This window comes from Cetorhinus maximus, chromosome 7 (assembly GCF_964194155.1).
Source record: "Cetorhinus maximus chromosome 7, sCetMax3.hap1.1, whole genome shotgun sequence".
Lineage (NCBI taxonomy): Eukaryota > Metazoa > Chordata > Chondrichthyes > Lamniformes > Cetorhinidae > Cetorhinus > Cetorhinus maximus.
The window spans coordinates 39217109-39237145 of NC_135885.1; the positions used below are offsets into that span (position 1 = coordinate 39217109).

A 20037-nucleotide genomic window follows, 5' to 3' on the forward strand; every position below is an offset into this window, starting at 1 on the left:
GTCCTTACCTGGCCTTCATGTGATTCCAGACCCACAGCAATGTGGTTTGATTCTTCCAAAAAAAAAAGCCCTCTGAACAAGGGCAATAAATGGTGCAATGATGCCACATCTCATGAACGAATATAAAAAAAACATCCCTTTCCTTAGTGAAACCCACCCACATCTTCTGCATCAACCCTTAAGTTACCTTGTACATTCCTGATAGGCTCTAACATCTTTGGGTTTTCCTTGATTTTACCTGCCAATATTTTTTCATATCCTGTTTTCCTGATTTTATTTTAACTTCGCCTCTGTAATTTCTATACTCCTCTAGACTGTCTAATGTATTTTTTTGTGGCTGTCATAAGCTTTCTTTTTCTGCTTCATCTTACCCTGCTAGCTACTATAGATGGGTAGGGGGCTATAGGTTTGGCAGTAGCACCCTTTTTCTTTGTGGGGACATGTCTGAACTGTGCCAGTAGAATCTCACTTTTGAATGTCCTCACTGGTCCGTCATCAATTTCCCTTCAAGTAGCTGCAACCAGTCCACTTTTACAAGACTTTGCTTTATTTTTAGAATCGGTGGGTTGTTTTATTTAGAATGTTGTCCACTATTTTAGAATGTTGAGGATTATCTCAGCTGCTGTGATGGAATTTGTCACAGCTGTCAAAATGTGAGCAGAGTTTTCAGAGCAGGTTGTTGGATGCAGATTGGCCTGAAGCCTCCTCTAAGGTGGTAGCTCTTAATAAACTAATTTATTTTTTCAGCTTTGTACAGCATCAACCAAGGGAAAAGCCTCAAGAACTGTGTTATTGTTGAGTTAACGCAGCATGGCAAAGGTATACGCACGCTGCATGTGCCCTCTTCACTTGTTTCACTTAGCAACATGTATCTTCTTAGACCTGCAGTAGTAGGGCAATGGCTGACAGCAAGTCCAGTGTACAAGGCATTTTTCATTTGTTAGCAAATGTTTGGCAGCATAGCATGACAGCAGTAGTAGTTTTAGCCATGATTAGGTAGGTGACCATAAAGCAAAGGTTGCTGGGATACTTGACACATGTTAGCCTAGACAAAGGACACAGCAAAAACTAGTCCAGAATAGCCCATAGCAGGTGCGAACCCAGTGATTATAGGTAGATAGGTATCGGTCATTAGAATGTCAAGTAAGACAATTCAGGAAATCTACAACACATCACTTATTGTGACAGCAATTGCAGGTAACACAGTGTCAAATCACTGGAAAGCCAAGATACACAACTGAACGATACAGTTGATCTGAAACATTTGCACCTATTGTGATAAGCTTTCAATCTGTGACCAAGGACACACCCGCAGGACAGGGACTAAATGTATAAAAGGCAATATAACAACTCAGAGGGCAGAGTACTGACTTGCATTGGATTAACTAAGGCAGGCTTTCCCTGTGTTTGTTTGAATAAGCGATTGAAAATCGTACTGGAATCTCCGAGGTGTTTGATTTCACCACAATAACTAGTAAGCCCTCCAAAAAAAAACCTGCTACATGGCTCCAATGTATGGCACACACGACCCTCACATGGAGCTGGGCACAAACTTCAGGCACCATTTCTTCTGGATGCTGCACCTGAAGGGCATTTGCCTAGAATTCCATTAGGAAAATTGGTAGGACTGGTTACATCCCTTGCTCCCTCCCTCATTTGCATGGGTTGACTCTGTTTACGCCTGATGTGGGTATAGTCACACCCTCAAGGAATTGCTGGACAATACACAGGGACTCTGCCCCTTTTGTAACTGGTCTCCATCACTTTTTCAAATAGCCATGCGCCTCAGACCCTGAGCATTTCCCAGGTACACAAAGATTAGTCCAGTGTTTTTTCAACACAACACAATATGGAATACTGCAAGTTCTCTCTAGGAATCATCTGAGTCCTGATTAGACCAGCTGATCATAATTGCATTATATTCATATTCAAATTTATATTGATTCACAACCATTTACTAAACAACATGGGATAGACATCCCATTTAAGTGCTGGGATGCATCTGCCCAGGAGTTCTGACATTAGCCAGATCAGAAGTGGGCACTCATGCAATTTGAGCCTCATCCTTCCCGACCACCCAGGGTCGACTCCGCTGATTCATTCTCAGCATTGTCTTTGACACACTCTACCATGTCTAATAGCGTCCATCCCCTACTCCTTCAGACGACAGCCAGTATCAAGTGAAAATATCCTCATTTACGTTCCATCCTACTTCAATTGTCAATCCTAAATTCCTAGCTTCTCCTGCTCCTCACATCAGATCAGCTTTACTCTCCACTCCACTGGTGGTTATCTTTTAGCCAAGTATGTCTTTTGCAAGGAGAATTCTAGAAATGCAAATTTAGGTTAAAATAACACAAGAGTGCTTGAACAGGCACATTTCTAATACTGACAATTGAGAGGTAAATTGGAATAAGTTTATTGTTTGGCAGCATGGCCAACTTAACATTCTCATTGAAAGTATGTCAGACGAACACATCAAAACAATTCAAATGGAACACAAATATTTTACACGAGGACTGGAAAATATATAAATTATTTTGGGTTACTAAGAGCCCACTAATATGCTTATTTGTTGGGCCTTGTGTTGGCGTTCTGGTTCCTGTTCTATTGATGTAATTCTCAGCATAAGATGCATAACTTACATTAGAGTTCACAAACATTAACAGCAAATTTTATTAGATATCAAAAACATTCCTTAAATAAATCAGCCTAGAAAGGCAGTTATAACTTTGTAGCCACTGAACAAAATATATACACATCTTAGAACTTTCAGCACAAATTTCAACAAAACAAAGAACTGCAAATGTTGGAGATCTGAACTAATAGAAAAAGTTGAAAACTAACACCATCTATGGAGGGAAAACCAGTTGATGCGTTGGGCAGAACCCTGGAGAAGGCTCCTGCCCAAAGATTGATCATAATCTTCTTTCCACAGACCCCGATTGACCCATAGTGTGTTTCTAGCATTTTCTGTGACCCAATTTATTTTTAAAATGTATTTTCACCCTTATTTTACATGATATGCTAGTTTAAATTGTAAATCCAACTTCTTTCACAACTTTAACTGAAAGAACTTTATTATTTGCAGCAATTGTAAACCATATTGCACAAGAGGCAAATATCCCATTATACTTGAGTAAAAAGTACACACTATGGAAATTTATAGGATAAGAGTCTAATAGATGGATTTAGATGATATGAACTGCAGGAGCAGAACCCAAGTGGATTATAACTGAACTCAGAAATGGTGCTACAAGCTAGAAGTCAATGAATCAATTGCTTCATACTTTGAACTTAATCTATTTTTGTAGTATATTGTTAAATTAGTTTCACGCAAGTTTTGTTTGTTGTGCCTATGTCTGTAATGAGTGTTACAGGGAAAGACTGATAATATAATCATTGTAAGTTTATATAAATATTTGCAGCTCACAAAGAATAAGGATTGACAAGTTACACATTTCTTCAAATGAATTTTGACAACATTTTGTATTCATGTGAATACGTTAAAGCAAACTTTAGCAAGTTGAATTCCATTTGTAAAAACAGCACATCTGGTTCAGTTTCTTAAACAAACATTAGCAACATTGCATCAAATGTAGGTAACCAACATTTTATTCAGTAGTGTCATTATAGCCTTACATATCCTTCAAATACCATGAAACGACCTGAAAACAAAGTAGGTACATTCACAGAATGCACAAACTACCTACTTGCCATGAAATTTCAAAAAGAAGGAACCATAATCTTTAAACATGCGGGGGACTGGGAACAATTTACTCTTAATATATTCCAAATTATAGGCAACAAGTAATGAGAAATAACAAAACTGTAATTAAAACAAAGATTCTCACTGCTTTCATAAAATTACCATTTCCTAGCAGTTTTCAAAAAGATTTTCATCAAAGTTAGGCAATTCATCTTCATGATCTCCTGCTAAAGAGTTAAGAGTTGAAGTGGACAACAAATCTACCAACATTTCCTCCTTTGTGGGACTCTCGCAAACCGATGCACAGGTATTAGTTACACTGACAGACTCATTTTTATAAGCATGGTACTCCATCTGTAAAGCTGAAATAGGTGATGTGTGGTCACCATTAGCAGTCCTTGGATCTATGGTACACCCATTACTCAGTTTACAGTTTGCTGCTCCAGCTACTGACACTCCAGAAAGCCTTAAGTCATCACTTTGCATATAATTAGATGTAGTAGTTGTAGCTGGAATGAACAATTCTGCAAGTAATTCATCATGGCTTGGGCTGCTACTTAACGAAGCACTAGAACTGGTTGTACAAACAGACTTATTATCTTCAACACCAAGCTCACGCCAGAGTTCATTCAATACATCATCATACAACGTGCTTCCATTATTTGCAATGTTTAACTGTCCTTCAAGGCTAGCAGTACTAACATATTCGGTAGCAAATTCACCATATTGCTTAGTCTTCATTAGTTGGTCAAGCGAAGCTAGTTGATCTTTTTTGACTTGAAGTTTTTTGAGCAACTTGAGACGAAGACCATGAGCTTTTGAGTCAACATGATTCAGTTCAGTTTTCTTGACTGGGCCGGAGCTCTCTTTCTTCATATTAGTAGTCCCTGTTTCATACATTGTGGGATAACCACATTTTGATGAATTAGAAAAAAATGCTTTGTTTAAAGTGTGGACACCAGAGGACGCTGTCTTGGACAACAATACTTTGTAGTTTTCCTTCATAATACCAGAGTCTTGAGGCAAATGGTTGGTATTCTGTACGCAAACAATGTTAGGAATATTTGAATCTTGAGAGATGGGTAATTTTTTGACTCTCTGATTGTGTTTTGAGAGATATTTGGTTTTGAACCCATCAAAATGTTCCTTTATAGGGTGCTTAGGATCAGTCACTTTTAGCAAAGCATTGCCTTTATGAGCATTCTTAACTTCATTCTGAGGCAATATTCTAGGTTCGTTGCTGGCCAATGTTGAAAGGTGACGGTTCAACAAGCTCTTTGTCCAGCCTACCGCAAAGCTTCTGTTAGCTGCTAGAGGCCGAGAAATTTCAGCTGGTGACCCATTTACAGTCGATGTTTTCAAAATCTGTGACGCTGGGATTTTGATGGGACTTTTCTTTTGTGTTTTTCTACAAGATTGTGTTTCTGAACCAACGGATGCTGTTTCTATTTCTTGCATAGGACAGGCAGCTGGGTTCATTGTTAACTTTTTCACAACGGCATCCTTTTGTAACATGGTAGGATTAACACCAGCAGCATCAGTTGCTTGTTGTTGAGATGCACTAGGTGGCCAGGAAGGTGCTTCAGACTGTAAAATATATTTTTGAGGTACTTCAGGTTTTACAATCTGGTCCATTTGTTGGCAAATTTCATTAGAATACTGTTTCTCAGCAGAAGGCTGTACAGGTACATTATGATCAACGGTCATCTGAGTCACAAGAGATGAATTTTGTAAAAGTAGGGTCTTCTGTCTCTGTAAATCACATTGTTCAACACTTGGTATGAATTGATTGTTGTTTATTGGGTTCCCTTCACTGTCCACTTTAATTTCTACAAGATTCAGTGTTACCATTGCATCATCTGCCAGGTGCTCCAGACCTGAAAGTAAGTTACTATTTAAAATTCCTTGTTCATTTTCCTTTACACAGTTTATATTTGGTGCAGTAACCTCTGCAAATGTACTGAACATCGGTTTCTTAACTGGACTTAACTGGATAGGGCTATTCAATGATGTTTCACAGAGCAGCTGCGATACAAAGGAAGTGTCATCACTCTTGAAGGTTGGGGTATTGATGCATGTCACAGAGGATGAGTTACTAAATGGAAGCATATTGCTGCTCTGAGTTGTATTTTCAAGGTCACTCTTTTCCCAGACTACAATATGAACTTCATGTGCAGAAACTTTTAAAGTTGAATGTCTGCAACTGCTGGAACCTTTCAAATCATCACATTCAAGCCATGACCCTGTAATATGAGACAACAAAAAACCTTTAGAAGTACAAATACATAATAAATTAAAAACAATTGCACTTTGTTAACTAACTAGAAAATATAAAATATTAACACAGCCTTTAAAAAATATAGTATTTACTCACAATCACCATGTCACAGAATCTCTCAGTGCGGAAGAGGCCCTTTGGCCATCAAGTCTGCACTGACACGTGAGAAACACCTGACCTACCTAATCCCATTTACAAGCACTTGGCCCATAGCCTTGAATGTTATGATGTGCCAAGTGCTCATCCAGGTACTTTTTAAAGGATTTGAGGCAACCCACCTCCACCACCCTCCCAGGCAGCTCATTCCAGGCTGTCACCACCCTCTGGGTAAAAAGGTTCTTCCTCACATCCCCCTAAGCCTCCTGCCCCTCACCTTGAACTTGTGTCCTCTCGTGGCTGACCCTTCAACTAAGGGGAACAGCTGCTCCCTAACCACCCTGTTCATGCCCCTCATAATCTTGTACACCTCCATCAGGTCACCCCTCAGTCTTCTCTGCTCCAACGAAAACAACCCAAGTCTATCCAACCTCTCTTCATAACTTAAATGTTTCATCCCAGGCAACATCCTAGTGAATCTCCTCTGCACCCCCTCCAGTGCAATCACATCCTTCCTATAATGTGGCGACCAGAGCTGCACACAGTACTCCAGCTGTGGCCTCACCAAGGTTCTATACAACTTCAACATGACCTCCCTACTATGCCTCGATTGATAAAGGCAAGTGTCCCATATGCCTTTCTCACCGCCCTACTAACATGCCCCTCTGCCTTCAGAGATCTATGGACACACGCCAAGGTCACTTTGTTCTTCAGAACTTCCTAGTGTCATGCTGTTCATTGAATACTTCCTTGTCAAATTACTTCTTCCAAAGTGTATCACCTCACACTTTTCAGGGTTAAACTCCATCTGCCACTTATCTGCCCATCTGACCATCCTGTCTATATCTTCCTGTAGCCCAAGACACTCAACCTCACTGTTAACCACCCAGCCAATCTTTGTGTCATCTGCAAATTTACTAATCCCACCCTCCACATAGTCATCTATGTCGTTTATATAAATGACAAATAATAGGGGACCCAGCACAGATCCCTGTGGTACGCCACTGGACCCTGGCTTCCAGTCACTAAAGCAGCCTTCTGTCATCACCCTCTGTCTCCTACAACTAAGCCAATTTTGAATCCACCTCATCAAATTACCCTGTATCTCATGTGCATTTGCCTTCTTTGTAAGTCTCCCATGTGGGGCCTTGTCAAAGGCTTAGCTGAAATCCATATAAACTACATCAACTGCACTACCCTCATCTACACACCTGGTCACCTCCTCAAAATATTCAATCAAATTTGTTAGGCATGACCTCCCTCTGACAAAGCCATGCTGACTATCCCTGATCAAACCTTGCCTCTCCAAGTGGAGATCGATTCTCTCCTTCAGAATTTTCTCCAATAGTTTCCCTCCCACTGATGTGAGACTCACTGGCCTGTAGTTCCCTGGCTTATCTCTACAAACCCTTCTTAAATAGCAGAACCACATTAGCTGTTCTCCAGTCCTCTGGCACCTCCCCCGTGCCCAGAGAAGAATTAAAAATTTGGGTCAGAGCCCCTGCGTCTCCTCCCTTGCCTCCCTCAGCAGTCTGGGGCACAAATCATCCGGACCTGGGGATTTGTCCACTCTTAAGCCTGCCAACACCTCCAATACCTTGTCACTCCCTATATCAATTTGCTCAAGAACCTCGCAGTCTCTCTCCCTGAGTTCCATACCTTCATCCTCATTCTCTTGGGTGAAGACAAATGTGAAGTATTCGTTCAACACTCTAGCGATGTCCTCTGGCTCCACCCATAGATTGCCCCTTTGGTCCCTACTCTTTCCCTGGTTATCCTCTTCCCATTGATATACTTATTGAATATCTTGGGATTTTCCCTACTTTTAAAAGCCAGAGCTCTCTCATATCCCCTCTTTGGGTCTCCTAATTGCTTCCTTAAGCTCCATCCTGCACTTTCTGTAGTCCACTAATGCCTCCGCTGATTTGCTTCCCTTGTACTTGCTAAAAGTCTCTCTTTTCCTTCTCATCTTATCCTGAATATCTCTGATCATCTATGGTTCTCTGGGCGTGTTACTCCTTCCTGTCACCCTCGAGGGAACATGTTAAGCCTGTACCATCCCCATTTCATTTTTGAACGCCCCCAACTGCTCTTCTGTAGATTTCCTCACAAGTAACTGTTCCCAGTCTACCTTGGCCAGATCCTGCCTTATTTTACTAAAATCCACTCTCCCCCAATCCAAAACATTTTTTTTGCAATTTGCCTATTTCTTTGTCCATAACAAGCTTAAATTGTACCTTGTTGTGGTCTCTATCACTAAAATGCTCCCCCACCACCACCTCAGACACCTGTCCGGCTTCATTCCCCAGAATTAGGTCCAGCACTGCGCCGTCCCTTGTTGGACCCTCTAGATATTGACCTAAAAAGTTCTCCTGTACACATTTGAAGAAATCCACTCCATCCAAGCCCTTAACACTATGTCTATCCCAATTAATGTTGGGAAAGTTGAAATCATCCAATATAATTACCCTATTGTTATTGTTTTTACACACCTCTGTGAATTGTACACATATTTGCTCCTCAATTTCCTGCTGACTATCTGGGGATCTATAATAAACACCTAACAATGTGGCTGCCCCTTTTTTATTCCTAATCTCTACCCACAAAGCTTCATTCGAAGCCCCCTCCAAGATATCATCTCTCCTTACTGCAGTAACTGACTCCTTAACTAATAATGCAATGCCTCCTCCTCTTTTACCCACCCCCCTGCCTTGCCTGAAGATTATATATCCCGGAATGTTGAGCTGCCAATCCTGCCCCTCCCTCAACCATGTCTCAGTGATGGCTACTATATCACAATTCCACGTGTCAATCCTTACCCTTAACTCATCCGTTTTACCTGTAATACTCCAGGCATTAAAGTAGAGGCCATCCAGCCTTGCTTTACCCCCTTGAAACTTAATGCAGCTGTACTCTCTCGGACTTGATTTTACTGTATTATGATGTGTGCCTACTCTGCTAACATTCTGTGTCCCTTCCCTCTGCTGAATTAGTTTAAACTCCTCCCAATAGCACTAGCAAACCCACCCTCCAGGATGTTAGTTCCGCTCTGGTTCAGAAGTAGACCATCCCGCTTGTACAGGTCCCATCTTCCCCAGAAACGGTCCCAGTGATCCAGGAATCTAAAACCCCCCCTCCTGCACCAACTCTTAAGCCACGTATTCATCTGCGCTTTTCTCCTATTTCTGTGCTCACTAGCACGTGGCACTGGGAGTAATCCAGAGATTCCAACCCGAGAGGTCCTGCTTTTTAGTCTACTGCCTAACTCCCTGAATTCTTGATGCAAGACCTCATCCCTCTTTCTACCTATATCATTGGCACCAACATGTACCATGACCTCTACCTTATCATCCTCCTCCTTCAGGATGCCCTGCAGCAGTTCAGTGACATCCCAGACCCTGGCACCAGGGAGGCAACACATCATCCTGAAGTCGCGTTGACAGCCATAGTAGCGTCTATCTGTTCCCCTGAATATAGGATCCCCTATTACTATTGCTCTTCCTCCCCTCCTGTACAGACAGACTGCTTGTGGTGACAGAAGCTTGGCTCTGTCTGCACTCCTTGGAGGAACTAGCGCCCTCATAAGCCTCCAAAATGGAATACCAATTTGCGAGCGGGACCCCAGTGTACTCCTGAGCTATCTGCCTGTTTCTCTTGGACTGCCTGGTGGTCACCTGCTCCCTTCCTTCAAGTCCCTTCAGCTGCGGTGTGACCACCTCTCTAAACGTGCTATCCATGGTGCTCTCAGACTCGTGGATGCTCCACAGTGTCCCCAGCTGCCGTTCCAGCTCTGAAACCCGAGCTTCCAGGAGTTGCGGCTGGACACACTTCCTGCACACATGCTAGTCCCAGGCACTGGAAATGTTCCCGGCTTCCCACATGGAGTACGAGGAGCACACCACGGCTTTGAGCTCTCCTGCCATGACTTATCCCTTTAAATTAAACCTTTTAAATCAATTACTCTAGGGCCCTTCTTTCCTGATCCTCGTTACTATAGAATATACAAACTATAAACCACAAAAAGACCTTAAACTATAAGCGATAAAAGTAGTAAATACTTACCCGACCTCACCCACTACTTACCAGTCATTTCTCTCCCTTGTGGCCTCTACTGCTGCAGCAGGACAAGACCACTCTGAAATTTTAAGAAGTTGGATAGCAAAGAAAAAATGCAAAGAGCACTTCTTCCTCTCTGCACCAAATTGCCAATACCCACAATCACTCTGGCTGTCTCTTACTCATGATGAGGTCTCTCCCCTGCTCGTGTGCAAGCTCACTGATCGTATGCTTCTAATCGTCCCTTTCTTAAATAGAGCTGAGGTGAGCTGAGATTACTCACTAGTCAAGCTTAAAATAGTAATCAACACCTATTCAGACCCTAATCAGGCTTCAGGTTGTCCTAAAACGTTAAGAGACAATCTGTACTTGGTCTTTTTTTTAAACATATAAACCAGCTCATTATCTAGCATATTTTCTCCTAAAGCCCTGATCTGAAGCCACATGCTTGCAGCATGGGCATTAAAATACAGGAAATTTTGTAATGTATGTTTATGATGTGTTAATTGAATGTAGACCCTCATTCTTTCTTCAAAAATTCTTTAAATTCAATCTTTAAAGATTAAATTTAATGGTTTAGACTTGAGATTTTACAAGTGGAGCATAGAGTACAAGAATAAAGACCAATATTAAATTCACTAAAATATTAGTTATTGCACTCAAGGGTTGGACACCCCATTATAGAAAATAAATTAAAGCCAGTGTGTACACAGCATACATTCACTAGGTGATGCCAGCAATGGGAAACTATAGAAATAAGGTAATACACTAGGGTTATTTCCACTGGAGCAAAAGTGGCCAACAGGAGATATAATAGACGTTTTAGAAATGGCAAAAGACGATTTCCACCAGTTGGGGAGTTAGCAATGAAGAATCATCAATTTAAAATTACCAAGAGGTGAGGAGAAATATATTAAAGACATTACTTTATGCAAAGTTGTTGGACAATGGAATGCTTACCATTGGAGGGGTTGAGGCAGGGATCCCACTTCAGCTTTTATGGGAAATAAAAAAGATAAACATTGGAACCAGGTGAAGATACAGGGCTGAAAAGTACCTGGACAGTGGAATCAATTTTGCATTAACCAAATGGACTCAATGCTTCAAAATCCTACTTCATAAGATCATAAGAACTAGGAGTTGGAGTAGGCCATTTAGCCCATCAAGCCTGCTCCACCATTCAATGTGATTGTGACCTTAACTCCACTTTTCTGCCTGTTTCTCAGGACCCTTGACTCTCTTGCAGATCAAAATTCTATCTAACCTGCCTTGAATATATTCAATTGTCCAGCTCTCTGTGGAAAAGAATTCCAAAGACCAACAGAAGAAATTCCTCATCTCAATCTTAAATGGGAGAGCCCTTAATTTGAAACTATGTCCCCTAGCTCTAGATTAACCCACAAGAGGAAACATCCTCTCATCACCTACCCTGTCAAGTTCCCTCAGAATCTTCAATAAGATCACCTCTGATTCATCTAAACTCCAGTGAGTGTAGGCCCAACCTGCAATCTTTCCTCACAAGTCAACCCCATCATTCCAGGAATCAGCCTAGCAATCTTTAAATCAGCCAGTTCTAGTTTTGTATGTAACCTCAGCATGCAACTAAGTTTTCACTATTGTGAAGTTATCTCTGAAAGATAACCCAAGTGGAATAGATAACCTCAGCTTGTTTTCAGTATTTAGTTCAAGACTGCTGTTGTCATTTAAGTGCCCTTGTTGTAAATAATTTTTAAATTGAATACGATTTTTAAACAGAAAAATCAGGCTCGAAAAGCGCTGGATATGGGAAAAGCTAAGGGCCCTGACAACATTCTAGCAATAGGACTGAAGGCTTGTGCTCCAGAACTAGTCACACCCCTAGCCAAGCTGTTCCAGTGCAGCTACAACACTGGCATCTACCATGCAATGTGGAAAATTGCCCAGGTGTGTCCTGTCCACAAAAAGCAGGACTAATCCAACCTGGCTAATCTCCATCTCCCGCACTCAGTCTACTCTCAATCAATAGCAAGGTGATGGAAGGGGTCGTCGACAGTGTTATCAACCAGCACTTAATTAAGCAATAGCCTGCTCACTGACGCTCAATTTGGGTCCCACTAAGACCACTCAGCTCATGACCTCATTGTAACCTTGGTCCAAACATGGACAAAAAAGCTGAACTCAAGTGAGACAAGAGTGACTGCCCTTGACATCAAGGCAGCATTTGACCGGATAGCATCAGGGAGCCCTAGAAAAGCTGAAGTCAATGGGAATCGGGGGAAAACTCTCCACTGGTTGGAGTCCTATCTGGCACAAAGGAAGATGGTTGTGGTTGTTGGAGGTCAATTGTCTTAGTCCCAGGATATCACTGCAGCATAACCTCAAGGTTACGTCCTAGGCCCAATCATCTTCAGCTGCTTCATTAGTGACCTTCTCTCCATAAGGTCAGAAGTGGGGATGTTCGCCGACGATTGCAGAATGTTCAGCACCATTCGTGGCTCCTCAGATACTGAAGCAGTTCATGTCCAAATGCAGCAAGACCTGGACAACATTCAGGCTTGGGCTGATAAGTGACAAGTAACACGCCACACAAGTGCCAGGCAATGACCATCTCCAACAAAAGAGAATCTAACCATTGCCCCTTGACATTCAATGGCATTACTATCACCGAATGCCCCACTACCAACATCCTGGGATTACCTTTGACTAGAAACTGAACTGGACCAGCCATATAAATACTGTGGCTACAAGAGCTGGTCAGAGGCTAGGAACTCTGCAGTGAGTAAGTCACCCCTCTTGACTCCCCAAAGCCTGTCCACCATCTAAAAAAACTCATGTCAGGAGTGCGATAGAATTCTCTCCACTTGCCTGGATGATTGCAGCTCCAGAAACACTCAAGAAGCTTGGTACCATCCAGGACAAAGCTGCCGGCTTGAATGGCACCCCATTCACCACTTTAAACATTCACTCCCTCTACCCTTGGCAAACAGGCAGGTAATGTGTACCATTTGCAGCAACTCACCAAGGTTCCTTTGACAGCACCTTCCAAACCCGCAATCTCTACCATCTCGAAGTTCAAGGGCAGCAGATGCATAGGAACACAACCACCACCACACTTGGTACTATATTCACTGTTCCTTCACTGTTGCTAGGTCAAAATCCTGAAACTACCTTCCTAACAGCAGAGTATACCGACACCACATGGCGTGCAGTGATTCAAGGTAGTGGCTCAGCACCACCTTCTCAAGGGCAATTAGGGCTGGCCTAGTCAGCGACACCCATACCCAGTGAAAGAAAAAAAATTATGAAGGAGATACAAGAATTCCATAAACACTAGAAATATTGAAGCCTTTGTTAATTAACCCGACTAAGTTGAAGCCCTAATTTTTGTCTTTACTGCTACAGTACTTAGATTTTAAAAGTGTAGTAACAAGCCCTTAAGTTTTATTTTTATGAAGCACAAAATATGAAAATAAACAAGGCTCCCATAAGATGTGAGGCAAGGTACAGTCAGAGATAAAATAAATTCTGGACAAATTTGATGCTGGTGACTGCTGGGAGACAGAGAATATTATACTTGGATGCAAAGGGACGAGTCGGGGACAGGAACCAAAACTGTGGCTCCTGACCCCCTCCCCCCACCCAGACCAGCAGTTGCATCACAAAAGACCCTTTAGTGTTTTGTATTCCTGCTTTTCCAACATGATGATACGAACATACAACTGAGGAGGAGGAATAGGCCACTCGGCCCCTCGAGCCTACTCCACCATTCAATAAGATCATGGCTGATCTGATTGTAACTTCAACCCCACATTCCTGCCTACCCCTGATAACCTTTCACCTCCTCGTTAATTAAGAATCTATCTAGCTCGGCCTGAGGTGTCAGCTGTGGCTCAGTTCATAGCACCCTCGCCTTTGAATCAGAGGGTTGTGGGTTCATGTCCCACTCCCGGAAACCAAGAACTGTGATTGTACTCGAAAGAGTTGCAATCTGTGACTGTTGATAACTCGAAAGAATTTTAAAAGTATTCAAAGGCTCGGCTTCCACTGTCTTTTGAGGAAGAGAGTTCCAAAGACTCTCAACCCTCAGAAAAATTTCTCCTCATCTCGGTCTTAAATGAGCGACCCCTTATTTTTAAACAGTCATCCTTAGTTCTAGATTCTCCCACAAGAGGTGTGTCCTCTCCACAGGCACCCTGTCAAGACCCCTCAGGATCATAAAGGTTTCAAGCAAGTCGTCTCTTACTCTTCTAATCTCAGGTGGATTTAAGCCTAACCTGTCCAACCTTTCCTCATAAGACAACCCGCCCATTCGTGGTATTAGTGTAGTAAACTTCTCTGAACTGCTTCTAATGCATTTAGATCTTTCCTTAAATAAGGAGACCAGTACAGTGCACAATACTCCAGATGTGGTCCCACCAGAGCCCTGTACAACTGAAGCAAAACCTCACTACTTTTGTAATCAATTCTCCTCACAATAAACAATAGCATTCTATTGGCATTCCTAATTACTTGCTGTACCTGCATTCTAGTCTTGCATGATTCATGCACTAGGACACCCAGACCCCTCAACCTCAGAGCTCTGCAATCTCTCACGATTTAGATAATAAGCTTCTTTTTTATTCTTCCTGCCAAAATGCACAATTTCACATTTGCCCACATTATAGTCCATTTGCCAGATCTTTGCCCACTCACAACCTATGTCCCTTCATAGCCTCCTTATGTCCTCTTCACAATTTATTTTCCTACCCAACTTTGCATCGTCAGCAAATTTAGCAATCATTCCTTCGGTCCCTTCACACAAGTCATTTATATAAATTGCAAAAAGTTGAGGCCCCAGCACTGATCCCTGTGGCACATCACTCGTCACATCCTGCCAACCAGAAAAAGACCCATTTATGCCTACTCTCTGCTTCCAGTTAGCTAGCCAATCTTCTATTCATGTCACTATGTTACCCCCTATACCATAAGCTTTTAATTTCCGCAATAACCTTTCATGTGGCACTTTATCGAACGCCTTCTGGAAATCTAAGTACAGTACATGCACTGGCTCCCCTTTATCCACAGGACATGTGACTCCTTCAAAGAACTCCAATAAATTGGTTAAACATGATTTCCCTTTCCTAAAACCATTTCAAGCATCAACAGAAAAGCAATGTAACCACCGACAGGGCTCAAATATTAATCAAAATCCTGAAAATTAGTGTCTGAAAAAGCAATACATACCATCAGGGTTCTGAATCCATGTCACAAAGTGCTTCACAGCTTGTAAATACTGAATAATGGTACAGATTCTGTAAGAGTTCCCCTGAAAGTCAAATCTATAAGTGTCCAAGTCTGTATGTGGTAGGCCATCCACAAAATGTAGCATATATAAGGATGATACACTAGGAGAAACAGAATTTGATTTTAGTAGTTCCAAATCACAATTCAATATAAACAGAAATATTCATGAACAGTGTACCTACCGATCTAAAAGCATTTTCCTTCTTTGATCTTCATCTCGACATTTATTGCAGGGTGATTTATGAATAGCATTCAGTGGGTGCCAATCTGAAACTATTTTTGTAAATGTAGTCAAGGTTTTCATACACCTATAAAAAGAAAATGTTCCATAAGCACCACACGCAAATGTTTCATTTCGGTAAATATGTCTGCTCTATATTTATGTCTGATTTAAACTAAAAAGGGAGTGTACACAGTATATTTAAAGATAATTTTTATAGCAAAATAAATTGTCCACTTGTTAGGGGCCTCATTGTTTGCAATGATACCTCCCTCACACATTAAATTCAACTCCTTTTAACCCAGGTAATGTTTTAAAGGGGGAAGCAAACACATTGTGTAAAATTGTACTTAGTACTCCAGCTGGGGTCTGATCAGTGGCTCTGAACGTCTGAAGCATCGCTTCTTACCCTTAATATTACAGATTCTTTGCGGTAAAATCCCAATATTCCAATAGCCTTTTTGATTGCTATTTGTACCTGTTCTTCCAAAGATACTAGTCACCCATGAAGTATTCTGAATTTTATTTTTCTTGGATCCAAAGTGGATTACCTCACATTTCTCCAAGTTAAACTCCACCTGCCAGTTTTGTCCACCGGTTTATTTTGTCTATGTCCCTTAAGTTTCTGCTCCCATCTATGTATCTTACTGTGCCTCCATAGTATCATCTGTAACTTGGATTTAAAAGCTCTCTATTCCTTTATCCAAGACATTTAAATATATAGTTAAAAAGCTGCAGCCCCAGTGCAGATTCCAGGGAATTAATCACATTCTGCCAATCAGAATCTATTTCCTTTACCCCTACTCTGGTCTTCTATGTTCCAAAAAAATTTCAATGCATGATAGTTGTCTCATGCTCAAGTCAGAATGTGATTATGAATTGGTGGACAATGGTGCACAAGCTGGAAGGGGCATGATGGCCCTGGCATGTCTTGTATATCTTGGCCTGTATGTCTGCTTTTTCTCTAGCCAAGCCAGAAGCATTGGTCAAAATACAGAATTCATCATTGATAAAGCTCTAAATTTTAATTAGTTTCTTTAGAAAGAAGAAATGTGGATTGACCAAAGATAACAGCAAATGAGACTGTTTTGAATTTTGCCAACACAGTAAACAAAACTCACAAATAACTGTAAATTTCTTTAAGCAACAGAGTGCATGAACACTTAGATATTTTCTAAATGGATTCTTCAAAATGTTGCACCTAGCCTAGTTTAAGTCCAGGGGAGGAAACCAAATGAAGAAGTATTCAAATATTTTAAGTTAGAAGAGACATAATTTATGTACTATTGTTCAATAGATTAATTTAACAGAACTAACTTGGGGGAAATCTTTGGTTGGCGCGGATCCCATTGCTCTTGGACTTTGCCTAGCTTTACTCATACTCATTAGATCTGCATAAGCTTTCAAAAACAGAGTGCATCAAACTGCATTAACATTTGATTTTACTCCTGCATGGTTTTGCCATTGATGAACGATAAAACTGAATTGAAATTTTATAGCATTACAATAGGCAACATAAAACTTTCCAGGCTTAAAATGCTTTTGAATTTCCAATTTTTATTTATAACTATTTTCAATAAAGACATGGGTTAATCTGGTATCTATGTTGTAATAATTTGATATAGAGCAATGAATCTTGCTGGCAATATGTTTTAATTCAAAAAAATACACTTGCCTCTCATCATATTTATAGCCACACTTCAAACATTCAAAGCTCCAAATATAAGACTGCATGAACAGTTCCTCAACATATGGATCCTGCTGTAGGAGATATGGAAAAGCAAAAACTGGGCTATCGGGCACTCCTGAAAGAAAGAAAAAATGCACATTATGATACAGACTACATCCACACAAGCTCTGTTTAATATGCACTGCAGGTCCAATGACAGCCAATTTTTTGGGGGGTGGTACTGGACAGAGAGTTTCAAAGTATAGCTCATCATCATTAGGAGGGGAAAATGATGTAGGCCCAATCAGTGCAGATTGCCCTTGCATATATTCTAGTATCTGGTTATAGATGTGGTCAGAAATAGGATGAGGTCAGAAAGATTGAGACAACAGCAATTGCACAACTTAAGAACAGTCCCCACTAATAGCAGGTATGTTAGTGTCAACATGATATGCCCACTATATGGGGCAGTTGCTAAAACTAAAAAGTAACCAGCACACTAATAGAAGTTCAGGACATCTTGCTTTGCAATTTCTTCTCCCTACTGTTAGCAGCTGTATTCAGAATCTCATTACCAAGGTGATTGTGCTTTTAATAACTGAAACTCTGACTTTGGCTGTTTTGGTTTTTCAAAAAAATAAGTAAGGTTAAGTACTTATTGCCCAAAATAGTCGGCACACTTAATATAGCTTTATAATGGTGCATCTGTAATTGACCCCATGGCATTGACAAGTAGTTAATATTTTTTGCCTGATATAGGTAGTTGCCCACACTACGTGTGGACAGAGCTTTAGGATGTGATTAGGTACTATACCAATCTAAGTTCCTTTTCTAGTTCTGCAATACGCAAGAAAAATTAGATGAGGGAACTGGGAGAAAAAAGGTTTGTTGAAAAAATTAAAAACTGCCATTCCTAGGATTGCTAATATAATTAGAGCAAGATGATTGGATGAAAATTTCAAAATAATCTGCAATTCCATGGACAGATATTCCTGAAGGCACCATATCTACTCATTAACCTGTATCGCATTATCTGATCTTGGGCCAGGGCATTCATAAAAGTACTACAGTCAACTTCAATATTACCACACCAAGAAAGGTACATTAGTTATGGTAACCAGTAACTTATCCAGTACAGTGCAGTGCAATTCCTCCACTCTTCCTCTGCAACTCTTTTGAGTACAATCACAGTTCTTGGTTTCCGGGAGTGGGACATGAACCCACAACCCTCTGATTCAAAGGCGAGGGTGCTATGAACTGAGCCACAGCTGACACCTCCACTCTTCCTCTGCAGCCTGACATTGCTGACGTTCCCTGAAATTGAACTAAGTGCTACTGGAGAATTCTTACACAATAATACCCTAGCGTGAAGTGGCACCTTCAAGAGAGGGAGAATGTTGATGGGAGAAGGGTAAGGAAGACAATTCCAGATAGGTCAAGTGCTAGACTGATGCTGGGAAGAAAGCACAGCTGCAACATTGGAGTATATGCTCTTTCACTTGTTTTACATAGAAGTTCAAAAATAGTATAAAGACAAAATTCTGCAGATGCTGAAAATTCTTAGCAGGTCTGGCAGCATCTGTGGAGAAACAGAGTTAATGTTTCAGTTTCACAACTTTTCATCAGAACTGGTAAAGTTAGAAATGGAATAGATTTTGTTGAAGTGAAAGGGGGTGGGAGGGGAAGAATGGGAAGAACTACTAGAAGAGAATGACTGTGATAGGGTGGAGGGCAGTATCGATTAAATGACAGATGTGCTCAAGGTGCAAGACCAAAGGGATTGATAATGGGACAAGTAAAGAAACAAAAAGACTTGTCTAAGGGAGATGTGAATGATAGGATCTGAATAGCTGCTGCCCCTGAAAGCAAAGGAAATAAAAAATGGTCCCTGCAGAATGTTGAAAAGGAAGTTTCCAATATGTCGTCTTTTTCCTCAACAGAGGACTCCAACTCCAACCACAACCGACAGGGCCCTCGATCGTGTCCATTCTACTTCACTCACCTGTCAGCCCTTTTCATCACCCTCCCACCTCTCAGCCCCCTGCATTCAACTGATAATCCTCCACCATTCTCGCCATCTCTAGCACAATGCCACTACCAAACACATCTTCCCCTCCCTTTCAGCATTCTGAAGGAACCGTTCCCTCCAGAGTTCCCTGGTCCATTCTCGGTCAGCCCTAACACTATCCTTTCTGACTGTACCTTTCCAGGCAAGCATAGAAGATGCAACACCTGCCCTATAACCTCCTCCCTTCCCAATGACCAAGATCCCAAATATTCCTTCTAGATGAAATAGTGATTTACTCCACAAGCCATTACCAACAAATGTAAATAGTTCAATAAATCGCCAAAAAGATAAAAGTCCCCAAAACTGGTGACAAAGAATCTAAAATTAGTGGAATTCTTACTTCTATGTTGGTGACAAGAAATTGAAGTCAAACTCAACTTAAAGCACAACGATGCCTCAAGTCACAGGGAAACGTCAATATTAACATGTGGCATAGTCTGGATCCTTTTTTTACTCTAATGGGCACACAGTGATTTACTTGCATTTCTTTCAATTTAGTATATTTTATTCGCTGCTCACAATGTAGTCTCCTCTACAGTGGGGAAGTCAAACATAGACTAGGCAATCACTTTGTGGAACACCAGTCCGTCAACATGACCCCAAGCTCTCACTTTCATTTTAATTCTAACGCCTTTCTCCTACTCTGATTTTTCTGCCCTTGGCCAACTGTAGTGTTCTG

The 20037-nt window shown here is 41.2% G+C and overlaps 1 protein-coding gene across 5 annotated transcripts in view; it reads right to left on the minus strand.

Moving 5' to 3' along the window:
* Nucleotides 1-2400: 2400 nt before the first annotated feature.
* Nucleotides 2401-20037, minus strand: part of uspl1 (ubiquitin specific peptidase like 1) — a 32813-nt gene continuing 15176 nt past the window's right edge. For all 5 annotated transcript variants that reach the window (XM_078545360.1, XM_078545364.1, XM_078545361.1 and 2 more), the window contains 4 exons: nt 17297-17426; nt 15584-15709; nt 15342-15502; nt 2401-5952 (listed from right to left, as the gene is read on the minus strand). In XM_078545360.1, coding sequence (XP_078401486.1) covers nt 3878-5952; nt 15342-15502; nt 15584-15709; nt 17297-17426 — 2492 coding nt within the window. In that variant the 3' untranslated portion in view covers nt 2401-3877. The remainder of the gene's footprint in view (nt 5953-15341; nt 15503-15583; nt 15710-17296; nt 17427-20037) is intronic.